This window comes from Haplochromis burtoni, unplaced genomic scaffold (assembly GCF_018398535.1).
Source record: "Haplochromis burtoni strain Fernald_Lab_line unplaced genomic scaffold, NCSU_Asbu1 Contig_24, whole genome shotgun sequence".
Classification (NCBI taxonomy): Eukaryota; Metazoa; Chordata; class Actinopteri; order Cichliformes; family Cichlidae; genus Haplochromis; species Haplochromis burtoni.
Window position 1 is genome coordinate 2308753 of NW_024582385.1, and position 15469 is coordinate 2324221.

The 15469-nt window shown below is 41.5% G+C and overlaps 1 protein-coding gene across 4 annotated transcripts in view; it reads right to left on the bottom strand.

The window, feature by feature from the left end:
• auts2a (activator of transcription and developmental regulator AUTS2 a) overlaps positions 1–15469 on the bottom strand; it is a 345887-nt gene that overhangs the window by 252281 nt on the left and 78137 nt on the right. For 2 of the 4 annotated variants that reach the window (XM_042218837.1, XM_014335012.2), the window contains exon 3: positions 1172–1375. In XM_042218837.1, the coding sequence (XP_042074771.1) occupies positions 1172–1375 (204 nt within the window). Of the gene's footprint in view, positions 1–1171; positions 1379–15469 lie in introns of all 4 variants that reach the window. The other 2 variants (XM_014335014.2, XM_014335010.2) reach the window with 1 other exon arrangement.

Here is a 15469-nt window from a genome sequence, read left to right on the forward strand (position 1 = left end):
TATGAAACAAACTGTGTGCGTATGAAACAAACTGTGTGCGTATGAAACAAACTGTGTGTATATGAAACAAACTGTGTGTACGTTCTCCCTGGTGAAGCTCAGAAACACACTCTTGCATATTCAGCTCGACGCTGCTCTGTGTGTGTGACAGTGCTGTAAACTGTGCTCCTGCATCAGGGTGCCACAAATATTCACTGATGACCTCGTCACCTTGCTACACACAAAAACATGTTCTGAGTCATACATTAAACTACACCCACACCTCACAGGAGCTAGACTTCACTCTTGTAGAGCGTTTGGACTCTTTGATTTAACCATTAGAGGTGCAATGTTTTATCGAGCAACTTCCAAAAATCCTCGATACAAATAATTTACTTCACGTGTGAATAAAAAGTGTTAGAAAATTAAAAATGGGCCGTCCCACTTTTCTCACCAAAAAGGGGCGCATCGGTCAGACTCAGTCATATTTATTTCATGGCTTTAGTAACATCATGTTATAGATTTAGATCAATAAATTACATTGTATCAATTAAACTGTATTAATATTTTAAAATATAAAAGCTTTTTCCCCACCGCACAGATCAGTAAAATGTACACGTGCCAGTAAAACTCTGAGCATCTGACAGCTGGACGCTGAATTAGCATTAATTATTAACATCAACACCATGAGAGGATCTATTTTCTGCTCAACAAGCATCACTTTAAAGCACAGGACAAACCTCAGTTCTTAAAATGTCGATATGCTTTTTGCGTCCCAACTCTGCATGTATGCCATGTGATTTTTTCCTTTATAAAGTGCTTTCCACCAAAGTGTTCTAATATAGCAGCTATGCCATTTTTACAGACGTGTGAATTCCCATTAGACCTTTGGGCACTGCGCTTGGCCTTTTACTTTCAGATTGACTCGTTGGTCAGGTTTATGTAATAAGAATAACTTGGTTAGTGTTAGGAACAGACTGTGGTTTTGGTTCAAATGCCACAGTGTAACAACAGCTGCTCCATTAAGCCCACAGCCAGTCATCTCCAGAGCCTGTAAACAACCAGTTGTTGAGTGAAGTACTCATTTAATTTAAACTAAAGGAAACTAAAACTAAACAAGCATTTATAAGAAAACAGTTTTTAATGATGGTCCTTCTACTCTTACTGGTTTCTTTGGTTTTTCATAACTCACCATCGTGTGTTTCTTGTTCAGGTGCTTCTTCTTTTTCCCTTGCGAGTGAGCCAAGCGGGGGTTGTTCTCCTGGTCTGAGGACTGGTGTTGGAAATTGTTCCTGCAGGGCTCCAGGCTCAGGCCATTGGGAACCCTAGAAGGGGTTTTCTTATGCAGGGATCCTGCCTGGTTGTCTCTGCCTTCCTGAGGCTTTAGCGCCATGTTCTTCTAGGAAGAAAACAGAACAAGACAAAGCTTTTATTAGAGTCAAAACAAGTATTTCATCTTCGTGCAAGCAATGTACAACAGACTGTATCAGCCAGACAACTGGCCTGTAAGAAGCCTGCAGTCACACCAACAATCAGCAGTTAAATGTGTGTTTGACTGAATTTTTATATCTATGAAAAGCTGCTCATTACACACTGCAGAGCTCAAAAACAGCTGAATACCTTTTCACAAAAGCCCATTTTGACAGATAGCAAATCTCCTCTACAATAAGCAGAGAGGATTTGCTCTAAATTGAAGGGCTATCATGCAGAAAGGCTTCGATGTTCCATCACTAAATTTTCTCCAACAAAGAATAAAAGAACAAGGTCACTGACAGTTTTTTTTCCTGTTCTTAAAGAACACAGTGGAGGTTCCAGCGATTTAAACCATGGATGTGACACTTTAGTGCTACATCTCACGCAACGCTACACAACCTTTTGTTTCAGTCACTGTAGCGGCCACAACCACAAAGTCCATGTTGACATATTTTAAATGGATTCATTTTTTTAAATTTATTATATTTTCAGCTCATTCTCTTCGATCCTTTTTCCCTCCCACCTGTCAGCTCAGACATTACCATGTATGTGCACATGGACTGTAATAACACAAGTCACACGAATGGAAACCAATAAATACACTGAAAAAGAGCCTCTAGTATATTTATAGAGCTCATGTTGGAAAGGAAAGGTGTCTGGAGCAACATCGCATTCAGATCACAGATTACAGAAGACAAGACGAGCTTTTCAAGGGATTTTTAAGTGTTTCTTCCTGTGTAGTCACTGAGTGGACAGACTGTAATTGCTTTGATTAACAGGCTTCTTATCGTGAAGGTGAAAGGTCACGGGAGTGAACCCTCTCTGTGGAACATGACTTGAACAGATATTCATAGCTACTGGATGACCTGCTAATGAAAGGTGACTCATTATTCCTCCGTGAGGCTGATAAATAAATGAAACACATATATTCATGGTCCAAGGATGAACTGCGATGACTTCACCGTTCTTCTTAATTCTCATGTGAAAACCTGATCATCCACTTCAAATTTAGCTAACATGCTCATAGAGCAACTGTAAAAACATGACCTCACTATGTTAGCATGCTGACATTAGCATGCACCTACACACTGCGCACTCTCTCTCTCTCTCTCACTCATGCATCAGTTGTGTTTGGAGGACTTTGATGTCACAGTGAGGTAAAGTAAGTAAATGGTTTTAAATCAAATCTGATGGACAGAAAACAGGAGCGTGTAGCTGAGGGGCACACAGCGGTGCTAACAACAGAAACCCTGAACATTTAAGTCCATTTTGTCTTCTGTCAACATGAAAGTATAGTTTGTCTTCATGGACAAACTGGATACTGGATACTGAAAACAAAGCAATAAGATGAGTTACACAACTTGCAACTGCAATATGGGAGTTACAGAGTCTGAAAGCGCTCATCAACACTAATAGACTGCAGCTGAAGGGGCTGTGCAATGTATTACAGCCTCTACTGTAAAAGTTATTGAGCAAATCAGCTTTGTTATCTGAAGTGGTGACCTATTTTACTCTTTTTGTTCGAGCCATTGCTGTTAACAGCCCCAGGGAGACGTTTAAGCAGATGAAGTGGCTATCAGCATGGAAGTGCAAAGCTGCCGCAGCTGCACTGATAACATGTCAATAGTCTACAACACTGAGGCTGGAGAGACCAGCTCTAATGCAGTGTGCATTTGTAGCACTGAGACATGATGCAAGTGTACACGTTATGTTTTGTTTTTTTATGGAGTACAGGAATTTTATATTTACGGGCTTGAAACTACTGGACTGATTAAATGCATCAATATTACAGGCGTGTCTTGTTTTTTCATCATTTATTGAGAAATGGAATTAACTTTTCTGTCTTCGAGTGAAAAGTATTTGGTAACATGAAGACGCCTTGATGAAAGTGAAGGAGGCAGGCAGCTGAAGTGGACGACTGCTGATTAATCAAGAAGAAAGAAAAAAAAAACACACTAACCAAGTCAGGAGGTGAATACATCACTGGCAAAGTCTACAGTGTTTCACAAACGTTACAACTGAGGGTTTACATCAAGACGCACATCACTTCACCACCGAAGGAGAAGATAAGAAAACATCTGAGAGAAAAGAGACAGCTGAGCTCTGGAACGACTTTCTGCAGATTAAATCAGAATGATTTTGAAGTGCGTGCAGAAGTAACACGCTCACAGTGTTACAGCACTGCTACTGTTTCTATTGATAATACCCTGAGTTCAGGGTTTAGGGAAATTTCTGAAGCTGATGGCGCTCCTGTCTGCTCCACGTCAGCCCAATACTGGGACACAGACATGCACGGGAATTTTGTTTTTCAGCTGGATAAACAGCCTGAATTAAATGTCTGAGTCAGTGAGCCGCGTTGCACATAACTATGATGTTCAGCAGGGCTGTCAAGTATTGTAAAGGCCTTTGCACACTGAGCGTGCTCTGATTGGTCGAATCTGGAAAATGGAAAAAAGAAAATAAATATAATTGTTGCAAATTCTGTGTTAACCTAATAATTTTAATCATTCTGTGACATGTAAGCATTTAGATTTTATAAAACAGTAACTATACAAGTAGTTGTTTTTCCTTCTGTAGCTGATTCAAACCTGTGTGGGTCGTAGTTATTACTGCTGCCCTCTGTCTTTCTAGTTTGAATAAAACCTCTTAATCCATCAACATCTTTTAGGATGAGTTGTATTTGTTCAGCACCGCTCAGTGTAGACTCTCAGTCCAACAAACCCCAACTCGGTGTAGGATTTAACCCACAGCCCACAGAAACCAAAGTGAGCTTCACAGCTGGCGTACAGTGCATATAAGGAATGAAATGGAGGCAGATTTTCCAGCACACACTGGTTGGGGGGGGAAATCCAGCCCGTCTCAAGCAGCAGCTCTTCAGATGGACCACCTCGAAGCAACCTTAGCGTGCCGGCAGAGAATTACTCCAGCAGTTTCATAGATATCCACTGCTGTCAGAAATGAGCTTGATGGGTGTGCTACTGGCACTGACTCACTAAACCATTTCTAAAGGCCTCACAGAAAAACAAGTGCATGCATCAACTAATCTTGTTTGCCTTTCCCGCCCACACTCATCCAAGGCAAATAATGTAACATGACATGTATTGTCAGCGCACAGAATAAGTGACAAAGTTATGATGAGGCTGAGAGACCTTCCATTGTGCCAGTCTTCTGCGTGCTTCTGAGCATTTAAACCAACTGATTGCCTGGAATAAATTATGCACAATATGTCTTGCCTGCTCACTGAACAATAGCAAGACAAATTCCTTATTTCACTGCCTTACGATGACACTGAAAGCAAAGTAATTGCTCAGCATGGCTCAGTCTGCACTAGCTTTCATTACTACGATTGTCTGTCGGTGTACAAACTAATTACAATGTGGCATTTAGTCACAATGCATTTCTGCAGGTGTCCACGTGAGGGTTTGCGACACGTTAATTCACTTTCAAGCCACATATTTCTGTGTGAATAACATTCAAGGCAAAGTATGTGTTTGTATCTACAACCCAAAACCCAAAGGTAAAAAAGAAAAGTGGTGCAGGGCTCAAGAGGGACACATCTGACACATGTTTCAACTATTATAGACCAACAAGTTATTTATAGCAGTTTAAATACGAGCACTCAGTCAAACACCAGTTTGACCCATAATTACCTGGTTCTGCCTCATCCTCACTGCCACCATTTATAGTTACCTTTTTTTTATTTGAGGTCATTTGTTTGATGCATATTCTGAAATGTGATGTTTGAGAATAATGTATTTTGTCAGTTTATTTCAAAAAGTCTCAACAGGATCTTCAGCTTTATTGTGAAAGGTTTATTTGGAAAATAAACAAGCGGACGAACACGCTGGGTTTACCGTCGTTGTTGCTAATGACAACGTGTAAAAACAGTCACTTGTCCGTCCGTAGTGTGGTCATAGCCGCTACAGTGACCATCAAAACGATATAAAATATTCCTGTAAAGAGTTCATTTTGCGACACCACAAAACAAAAGACAGCGTGATATGAAACGACAGAAGTTTTCATATCGTCATCAGATATCGTCATATCACACAGGTAGCGTACACACAGCATCAGAACAGAACACTGAACACTACCTAGTCTGACGGTCTCCTTTCTTGGTGTAACATCCGGACGGTTGGTTCAGAACTCGGTATTAACAAGAAAGCAATGATTAAGAAATCAACAGGTATAAAACCATCAAACTCTGAAACCTCTGTGCGCTGATGTTAGGGGGTTTTTGTTTTTGACATTTGGATCAAGTCTTTGTCTTTCCATACGAATCCTACAAATCTATATTAAAAATTATAGATGTATATAGATTAGAGTTAAAAATATAGATTCATAGACAATTTTATCCACAATTTAGGCTACATCCACACGTACACGGGTATTTTTGAAAACAAAGACTTTCCGTTTTCGTTTATAAAAAAAAAAAATCCCGTCCACACATAAAAGCCAAAAATGAAGGAAAACGCTGCTAGGAACATGCCAAAGCAGCAGGTGGCGCTATATTCCTATCCGTGTAGAAATGTTGACTAATCAGAAGTCAGCCTGGGTGGGAAAGAGTAAACAAAGATGGCGCATAGAAGCAGAACTGAATCGTATGTGTGGAGGGACAGTAACTGTGTGTGTATGTAAGCATTTAAACACTGCAGAGAGTAAAATTAACAGTATTTTGTCCAAGTCCGCCATTGTAGAAATTCATTTCATCGAAACAATAACGTGGCGCACAGTGTGACGTCAAAAAATGCGCACATCTTTGACGCTGCGTTTTCTCCGTTTACCTCGTCCACACGTAAACGTAAAAACAGAGTTTTTGAAAATCTCCGTTTTCAGTGACCGAAAACGCCGTTTACGTGTGGACGAAAGGCGCAAACGCATAGAAAAATCTGCGTTTTCAAAAATACCCGGGTACGTGTGGACGTAGCCTTAAATTTGATTGTTATATGTGCCTAAATAGACGACGCTAAACTGGGCACCTCTCTCATTAAACATCACGCAGGCTGCAACAGAAAGAATAAAAATCTAAATGTTCTGTTGCTCTGCGTCTTAATGATCGAGCATTGATACCTTCGACGTACACGATCAACGTTTCCTTCTCCTTCCTGGTATCAAAGAGGTGAGGCTTAATATAAACGGTGGACAGAGATCACTGGTGGAAAAGCAGTGCTTGAAGCAACTCGACCCAACATACAACATTATGTTTTATTATGCGCAGCTCCTGCAGAGTTTCATGGTTCAGTTACTTCAGTTATTGTGAAATGAATTTCCAGGGAAAACATTGCCCGTGCTTTGTTCTTACCTCTGACATGTGTCACTGCTGTTGCTCTACAATGCTGCTGCTGACACCTTGTTTCAATAGATTCACACTTTAAATTAGGAAGTGTGTCATCAGCGGTGGTAGCTCAGTGGAAAAGAAAGACGGCGCCTCATTTACTTACATTCAGAATTGCTGCTGTCTGCAGGCTGTATACATCATAGTTTTAAAAATATATATACTGTCAGAAATATTATCACAGATTTAGCCCATCTCTAACAGCTGGAGGTTTGTTTTAATAACTACCTCAGCCTGATTACAAATGCTGGGTTAAGTGAAACCAGATAACTGGCTCAGATATCAATCCTTGCATCATGAATGTGGAGATGCTCTCACATCAGTATGAACCGAAGCTCTGACAGAAGTGTCCAGCCAGTGAGTAGTTGAATACAGTGCATTACATAACATTTCCTGAATATTCCTCTGGGCCTTACACAGTAGAAGTGTCACAGAATAAATGAGGTTTTATTTAAAAATAGAAATTACAGAGCTCCTCCTTTCTTTTCATCCTCGTTTGTCTTGCATTTTAAAGCCACCTTTGAGAAACCTTCATGCTTACAGTGACCCTAATGTCCAAAATGAACCTTCCCAGTTTACTTTGTGATTTCCTTCCTCTTTAGAGCTAAAAGCCTAAACACACGAGAAACCAATGGAAAGCCCAGGATGTCCATCGTGACTTAGTAGGGTAGCTTGAATAAGTCAAAAGATGCAGACCCAAAACAAATGACCATTACAGAGGACATAAATGAACAGGCTGGTTCTCAGGTTCAATTAAGTGAACCCAACAAAATCAACCCGTCCATATTTGTCTTATGGACAAAAGTTAGTTTAGAAGAAACAGATTCAAGAAATTATAAAAGAGAAGAAAGACGTCAGGAAATAACAACAAGTAAAAATAGACCGACTTCATGACTGATGACACCGCTGCATTCAACACCAAGCTCTGCAAACACACAAACACATACCTTTGGCCTCTACACGACAACAGAGTAAAGAATAATTGGAGATCTAATAAAGCCTGATCAGCACAATCCCTCCTTGCTGTACTCTAGGACTGAAGTGCAGATTAACTTCAGGTAGCTGGTTAGACTGAGAAGTCTGTCCTTGACCTGATTATCACACGTTCAGCATTAAGACGAGCTGAGAAGTGTTGGCCGTAACTAATTGCTGCATAATTCATTGCTGCTGTTTGCAGTCATGTAACCAATTATAAGTGTGAATAGACTCTTTGATCCTCTAACCGAAAATGTTCAAACTCCGGTACAGATGCATGAAGTAGTCACTGGTTGAGAGTTGACACGGGAAACCTTGGCTCTAACGGTGAGCTAAACATCAGCTGCTCGAGTTGGTGTAAAAATGTCTTTCATGCCTCACGGAGATCAAAAAGAATCTTTAGCTACTTCTAATCACCAAGAATGAAATACGTTTCACAGAAATCGCTCAGAATTTGGAAAACAAACTGAAAAAATGAGAAGCACAATGTTTCCACCACAAACGTTGTTAAGCCTCGCAGCTTAAACTGGCACAGGCAGACTTACTGTTGCACTCAACAATTAATGTACAGTTGTCAGTTTGCTTTATGTGAAGATGGAACAGCAGAGCGGAGTTTGCATCTCTGTACACACAGCAGGTGACGAGAGTGAGACACCAGGGAGTTTATTTCCCACTTAACAGCCTATACACCAAGGAAACAGTGATTCATGGTTTATGTAGTTCACACACACAGAACGATTGGTCTACATTAATCTTTAAAGCACAACTGGATGGATGGATACTCACTGAGACAGCTGATAGGAGGTTAAATAAGATATATCAGCTACAGCGTAGTTGTGTAGAACACCTTTGGTTGATGAGTCAAAATGTTAGACTGTTTAATACAAAATCATTTCAAGCAACTTCTAGATTTTCTCCTGATCTTGACGGTGAAACCTTGAGCTCCTATTTGACTGAGAAACTGGGCAGGCTGGTGCAAATGTAGTGTTTATAAGACTGGGGAAACCTGCAGTGAGCTGGGACTGAAGAAGTCGCCTTGATATTGACGAAACGTTTCTCCCCCTGAAAACATCCAGATGACCAGAATCAGCCTTTGTGCCAGTGACATGTCGCAAAATCGACTCCCTCCGTCAAAGACTTGGATCACTTCACGTTACTGCTGAATGCGATGAATTAAACTTTTTTTACTTTTAGAAGTAACATCAGTTAGAAAAACAGAGCTGAGGTCAGACAGGAAAAACTCTTTGAAGAGGTTTTGAGTCGTTTTGTGAAATGATTCGTTTGAAGGCGGATCCCTCTGACATTTTCAGTTTGCTAAATCCCAAATTTAATCTCCAAATGTTCCTGTAGCAGCACAAAGTCACACTGGCCAGAACACAGAAATATTTCACATGGTGTTCTGCTACATGCCCTTATAAACTGCTGTGCTACAGTTCTGTTTATGGGCCTTTATAAGCTTTAGAATATGAAGAAAAAACATTTTTGCTGTATTCTACAGCAACAGTAACCATTACCTGCCCACAAGGTGCCGAGTGCTACTGGACAAACACAAGTGCACATCATCTTTGAAATACAGGAACCACTCAGACTATCCCTGAGTGCTCATCTTGTCACTGAGCATTCAGGTCGTGCACCGTGGATGACCGTTTCTTCTGAAAGCAAAGAAACGCCGCGCAGCTCGAGAGGCACAACTTTAATCGAAGAACAAGACAAAACGTGGAAGAGAAGGGCTCGAGTACAAGAGGAGCAAAACTACTGGATACAAGTGCAAATCCATGTGGGCATAAAATGAAGAAAAAATACATTTGATCCAAAGAAGTAATATTTTTTAAAAATGATGAATCAGTGTTGATTCATGTGGTGTTGAATGAGAACAATACACTTTATGAATAAAAGTGTAAACACACTAAATTAAGCCCTTAAGTGCCGACTGTGATGTAGCTGAAATAAATAGTTATATTGCAGAACGCGTGAGAGCAGGCAGGTCCAAAGCTTTTGTTCCACGTGCCTCAGCTGCTGCTGTCTGAGCATGCTCAAACAATTATCTCAACAAAGTGGCTCGTTTCACCCGTTATAATTTGTATTTTATAAGCAAAAAAAAAATATTTTGATGTACAAATATCATTTTTCCCTTCTGAAAACCATCTTTGGTGTCTCAGAGTAGATCCAGCTGCTAACAACCCGAGTGTTTCCAGAGCCGGAGGGGATGAGCTCGTCTAAGCCAGACAGCTTTCAGGAAACGATTTCCCTGAAAGACAGAAGCATCTGCAGGATGTTTGCTCCTGCTTGTGTCGTCGCCTCGTTTCTCATAATGCCACAACAGCGTCCACTTTAATATGCACACAGCTCACATTTACAACGACACCTAGACTGGCACTCGTCTAATCACAGACACTTTCCCCCCATCAGAGAGATGGGTGTGTGGGGAAAAACCAAAAAGGGGATATCCTGTGGGTGATTGTATGATGAGCCAAAACCAGGTCCGAGCTCCTGCCATTAAACAAAAACTGATTCTTTTTCTCTCAAAGCTCAGAGAGCTAAAGAAGAACTGGAGTTACGGGAAACCAGTTTCCATCTCTATCATTTCATCTCATCTGTTTGGGAATCAGAAGAACAACTGATTCCCAAACAAAAAGAAAGCAGCATATAAATCCTTAAAAACCTGCTCTGTCACTTTTTAATTACAAAGTATGGTATAACACGTGTATCAGCAAAAGGAGATTTGTACTCGAGCCAAAGTCGGCAGATCTGTTTGTATTTATGACGCAGCACATGTCAGAGTGCACGCGTTTCCAGTTCCCAGTGATTCCACTCTAACAGTGCCAGTACAGCTCTTATATAACTGATATAAACTGAGCTTGAGCCATAAGAGCCACCAACATTTACCCTTATTAATAAACATGAGGAGGAGATGGAGCCTGTCACACGGCTTCTTTTATGGTAATCACTAAATAAACAAAGTGGGCAGTGCTGCCCTTTTCATATGTAAGGGATGCAGCAGGCCTTTTATTCATACGTACATGTAAAAACACACACACACACACACACACACACACACACACACACACACACACACACACACACACACACACACACACCTTTTCTGTGATATCCTAGAGAGGAACATTTACTAAAAGTAGCAGGTCATTGATTCTGTTTACACGAATGCGCATGACATGCGGTGACGACCTGAATAAGCAAAGCATATTGCGAAAACAAGACTAAGTGCAGGCTGCACAGATCAAATGAGAACAAACAGCAAGGTAGAAAACAATGTGCTGCAACAATCCCAGGCTGATCGGCACGGCAGGATGATCTCAGCCTTTGAAGCTGCCCTTGTTGGCTTAAATAATTACAGCTAATTGCTGACAGATGTAAAGGCAAATGAAGCATTTCCTTACACGGGAGAGGGAGTGCTGACGATGACCGCATGTGGTCAAAGCTTCAATCCGATTCTCCCATTGGATGTTGCTAAAGTGGATTCCCTCTCAGCAAATCAGGCCTGTTTGTTAAGCTGTCTGCCACGTACACGTAGGAAAAACAGAAACAGGCAAGAAAACATGAAATGTAGCAAATATAATGGTAATCATGTGACCACTGAAGGTCTTTTAACTGCTCAATATTACGCTCCACATGTTTCTTCAGTAACAGTATCAACTTTTACTTCATGGTGGTACGTGTAGCTAAAGTAAGCAGCGTTGGTACAGAAGTGTCTTTGTGTAACCTGATGGCACGATGACAATATGCTCTCAAAATATAACCAACTAACCAACTAATAGCTCGAGAAGTCACAAACCCTTACCAACAACAACAACAACAACAACAACAGCAGCAGCAGCGTAGCTGAGCGAATGATGTTTTGTTATAAAACCCTGGTTAAAAGTCCAGAGTGACTAATTATAAATGAATGAAAACATAAAATACAAGCACGTCACATTTACTGTCATTCCACTGTCAAAGCAATTAATCAAAGGCATTAACAAATGAACAAGTACCGTTTTCTGTTAACTGCACGGTGGTTAGCACTGCTGCCGCACAGCAAGAAGGTCCTGAGTTCAATTCCACCATCAGGCCGTTTGCATGTTCTCCCCGTGTTTGCGTGGGTTCTCTCCGGTACTCCGGCTTCCTCCCACCGTCCAAAGACATGCAGCTTGTGGGGATAGGTTAATTGGATAATCCAAATAGCCACTAGGTGTGAATGTGCGAATGAAAGTGAGTGTGAATGGTTGTCTGTCCCTATGTGTTAACCCTGCGACAGACTGGCGACCTGTCCAGGGTGTACCCCGCCTCTCGCCCTATGACAGCTGGGATAGGCTCCAGCACCGCGACCCTGAAAAGGAGAAGCGAATGGATGGTTGGATGGATGTAATAATTAATTTTTTGCTCAGATCTCCTCTAAGCCTCGGCTGAGAATTCATGCGGTCGTGTAAACAATGACCACGAACAAGAAGAGAAACAAGCAGCATTTTGCTAACAAGCACGGTTTCATTCTCCTTGATGTGCAAATGAACCTGTGAGAAAACACAAGAAACGTGAAACTTCTGGATCCTCTTCTCACAGTTAAACACGAGACATCATCTCTGAGTTGATCAAACTCTAATTCTAAGCTCTACTAATGAGCTTTTATGTTCAAACAATACATTTAACGGGGGGAAAGAGCTGGGGGGTGGAGGGGTGGGCACCACCAAACATCTACAGCGATTCCTCTTTTTTGTGCATTCTTTAACTGCTAGCGCACAGATCAGCTGGCAACGTTACAAAAGCATGTCTGTGGGCAGCAGAGCACCACGTCTGACGCGTAACCAACACAAACATATGTAAGCGCATTAAAAAAATCCCCACATGGCAAATCAGAGCTAGAAGGCAAACAAAAACATATGGTGCCAAGTGTGGAAGCAGACACAGCAGACAATTACAACACGACTCTGCCGGCGACTGAAAATCAGGTTGAACCCGGGAAAAGTGAAGCCGTGGAATCATTTTCAAGCTTTTAAAAGACAAACCAGGGTTTCAGGAGAGCTGAGGAGAAGATGATGATGATGATGAAGAGGTACTAGAAGCAAAGAAGTGGCATTCACGACCAAGAGAGGGCATCATACAGTATCAGAACACCGGTTGTGGTGTAGTCTGTGGCAGGACTAAGACTTTATCATTGCCAGGACTGAATAAAGGTCAATAAAGGTCGGGGGTTTGATTCCCCTGAACAGCTACTCTGAGGTACCCCTGAGCAAGGTACCATCCCTACACACTGCTCCCCGGGCGCCCAATGGCTGCCCACTGCTTCACTGAGTGAATGGGTTAAATGCAGAGAGGGATTTTCCCCACGGGGACCAATAAAGTACACTTTCTTTCTTCTTCTTTCTTCATAAAGATCCAAAGAGTCAAACTGCATTCAGGTTCCTGCCAGTAAGTTACAAGTAAATGTGGAATGACAGATATTTTGATGAATCAGTGGAAAAAGACGGATCCCCACCAGCACCACCTCCTGAACTCAGGATGTGTGTTTCCTGAAAGTGTCCAACGTTACTGCGAGTCCAACGATTTCTCCCAGATGCATCATTAAACCCGTCGCTGTGGCAAAGAGGCCGGGGGACAGTGTTACACTACAATCACACGGCACCAACCACTCGTTATGATGCAGCAGGAGGAGAAGAGCCAGAGAGGATGAGTCACAGCTGGGTGTGCTCACCTGGATGTGGAGGATTAACTCTACTGTAATTAGTAATTATTACCCAGGGACGGATGGCAAAAACAGGTGAAGAGGCTTTTCACCGCCATTATGGTTGTTATTGTTTTAGACTCATTATGTGTACATGTTGCCGCAAATGTTAGTGACCTTATGTTTGCTCACGAGCAGCTTGATGTTAAGTAGGGCTGCCACGATTTGTCGACTAGTCACGATTAGTCGACTATCAAAATCGTCGACGGCTGATTTAATAGTCGACGCGTCGTTTGATGCTTTGTAAGATCCCAAAAGACGCAGGAATAATAGCAGGATTTAAGAGTGTAATAACGGACTGAAACAGAAGATGGCAGCACTGCACGTACAAGGATGCCAGCTGCCGTTAAACCCCGAAGAAGAAGAAGCAGCTGTGTCCCAGAATTCATAGCGCGGCCCAGCTTAGTTTCCAACAATGGCGGCAGCTAGTTAGTTTTAATATTACTCTTATTATTCTTTCTGGGTCACAAAATAAACGTTTAACATATTTTCAGGCGAGAATGTAGCTGTGTAAACCTCAAATATCTGCTCAGTTTATCAGGACACCGCATATTTTCAAAAGCGCTCCGACGTTTTCGGAGACGTCTGTTACCCACTAGCTCGATAGCTAGCTGGGAGCTAGGTCACTAGCGCCGTGAGAACACCGGACTCCCGGCAAATCGTTTTCAAACCCACCGCCGTCTTTCGCTACTCAGGTTAAACATAAATAAGTCACTTAGATAACTTAACAATGTTGTTGTTTGGCTTTTTTTTGTATTTTATTTGTTCCTGAGTAAATCGGTTTGGCTGAGATTAAAGTTATAGTTTTTACACAGCTGAATAAACGTCAAGCAGACAGCTGATTATCAGAAGTGTGAGATGCTGGAGAATTTACTCCGGTGTCCTGTTATATTTTAGATAGCAAGGAGTTTAATAAACTTCACCGAAACAATCTGCAAATTTCATTAAAATTTAATAAACTATCATCTTGTCTTTATTTTTAGTTAGCACCTTAAACACTTAAAGCTTTAAGCTAATGATAGTTATATAAGAGCAGATGCTGCTGGTGCTACGTTTTACGTCCAATGGATGGATGATCTGATTAGTCGACTAATCGCATAAATAATCGGTGACTAGTCGACTATCAAAATAATCGTTTGTGGCAGCCCTAATGTTAAGCATTATTATCATGTTGTGCCTGTTTAATAAACTCTCTCGGTAGGCTCAGACTGAGTCGGCTTCAAATTAAAATCTAAAAGCTGATCAGTTTGTTATTTTCAGCTGGTACCTAGAAGTTCTCAGACAAGCTACAAAATCTAATTTCTTGACCCAGAGAGTCCAAAGAAAATGTTTTCACTGTCACGTTCATACACATGACCAATTTAGAAACACCAGTAAACGCAACGAACTTATCTGTGGAAGGAAATCACACGAAAACAACCCTGGACCTTCTTGCACCAAGACATCACTGCTACCATAGGGCGAGAGGCAGGGTACACCCAGGTCGCCAGAGACACACAAACACCCACACCTAACCCCACTAACTGCATGTCTTTGGACTGTGGGAGGAAGCCGGAGCTGCCGTTGCCATGTTTGAATCGAATGTTTCAAAAACTAACCCCAAATAATCACATTTGAAACATGCAAAATGTGACATTTTTAGCTAATACTAAGGTTTAAAAGTAGGCCTACATCTGCTACTCGTGCTTTGCTTTGCTGTAATTTGTCGCCCTCCTTTATGCTGGTGAAACACAGAAATATTCATTAAGATGTTTAGTCCTTCAGCCATGCATCAAATTCCTGGATGCGGTGCCACAAAAATGACGGAGCGTAACAAATTTGGTCTCATTTGCCGTCACTGGCAGCAAACAAGGCAAATATCGGGCAATAAATAAGTGCATCCATCACTCGTATGAATATTTAATAGAAGGCAAGGACTGACTTTCCAGTGGGGCTAAAAGGGGCAAGTGTTACCTCCCTTTTTAAAATTAGTCCATGTTTGCAGCAGT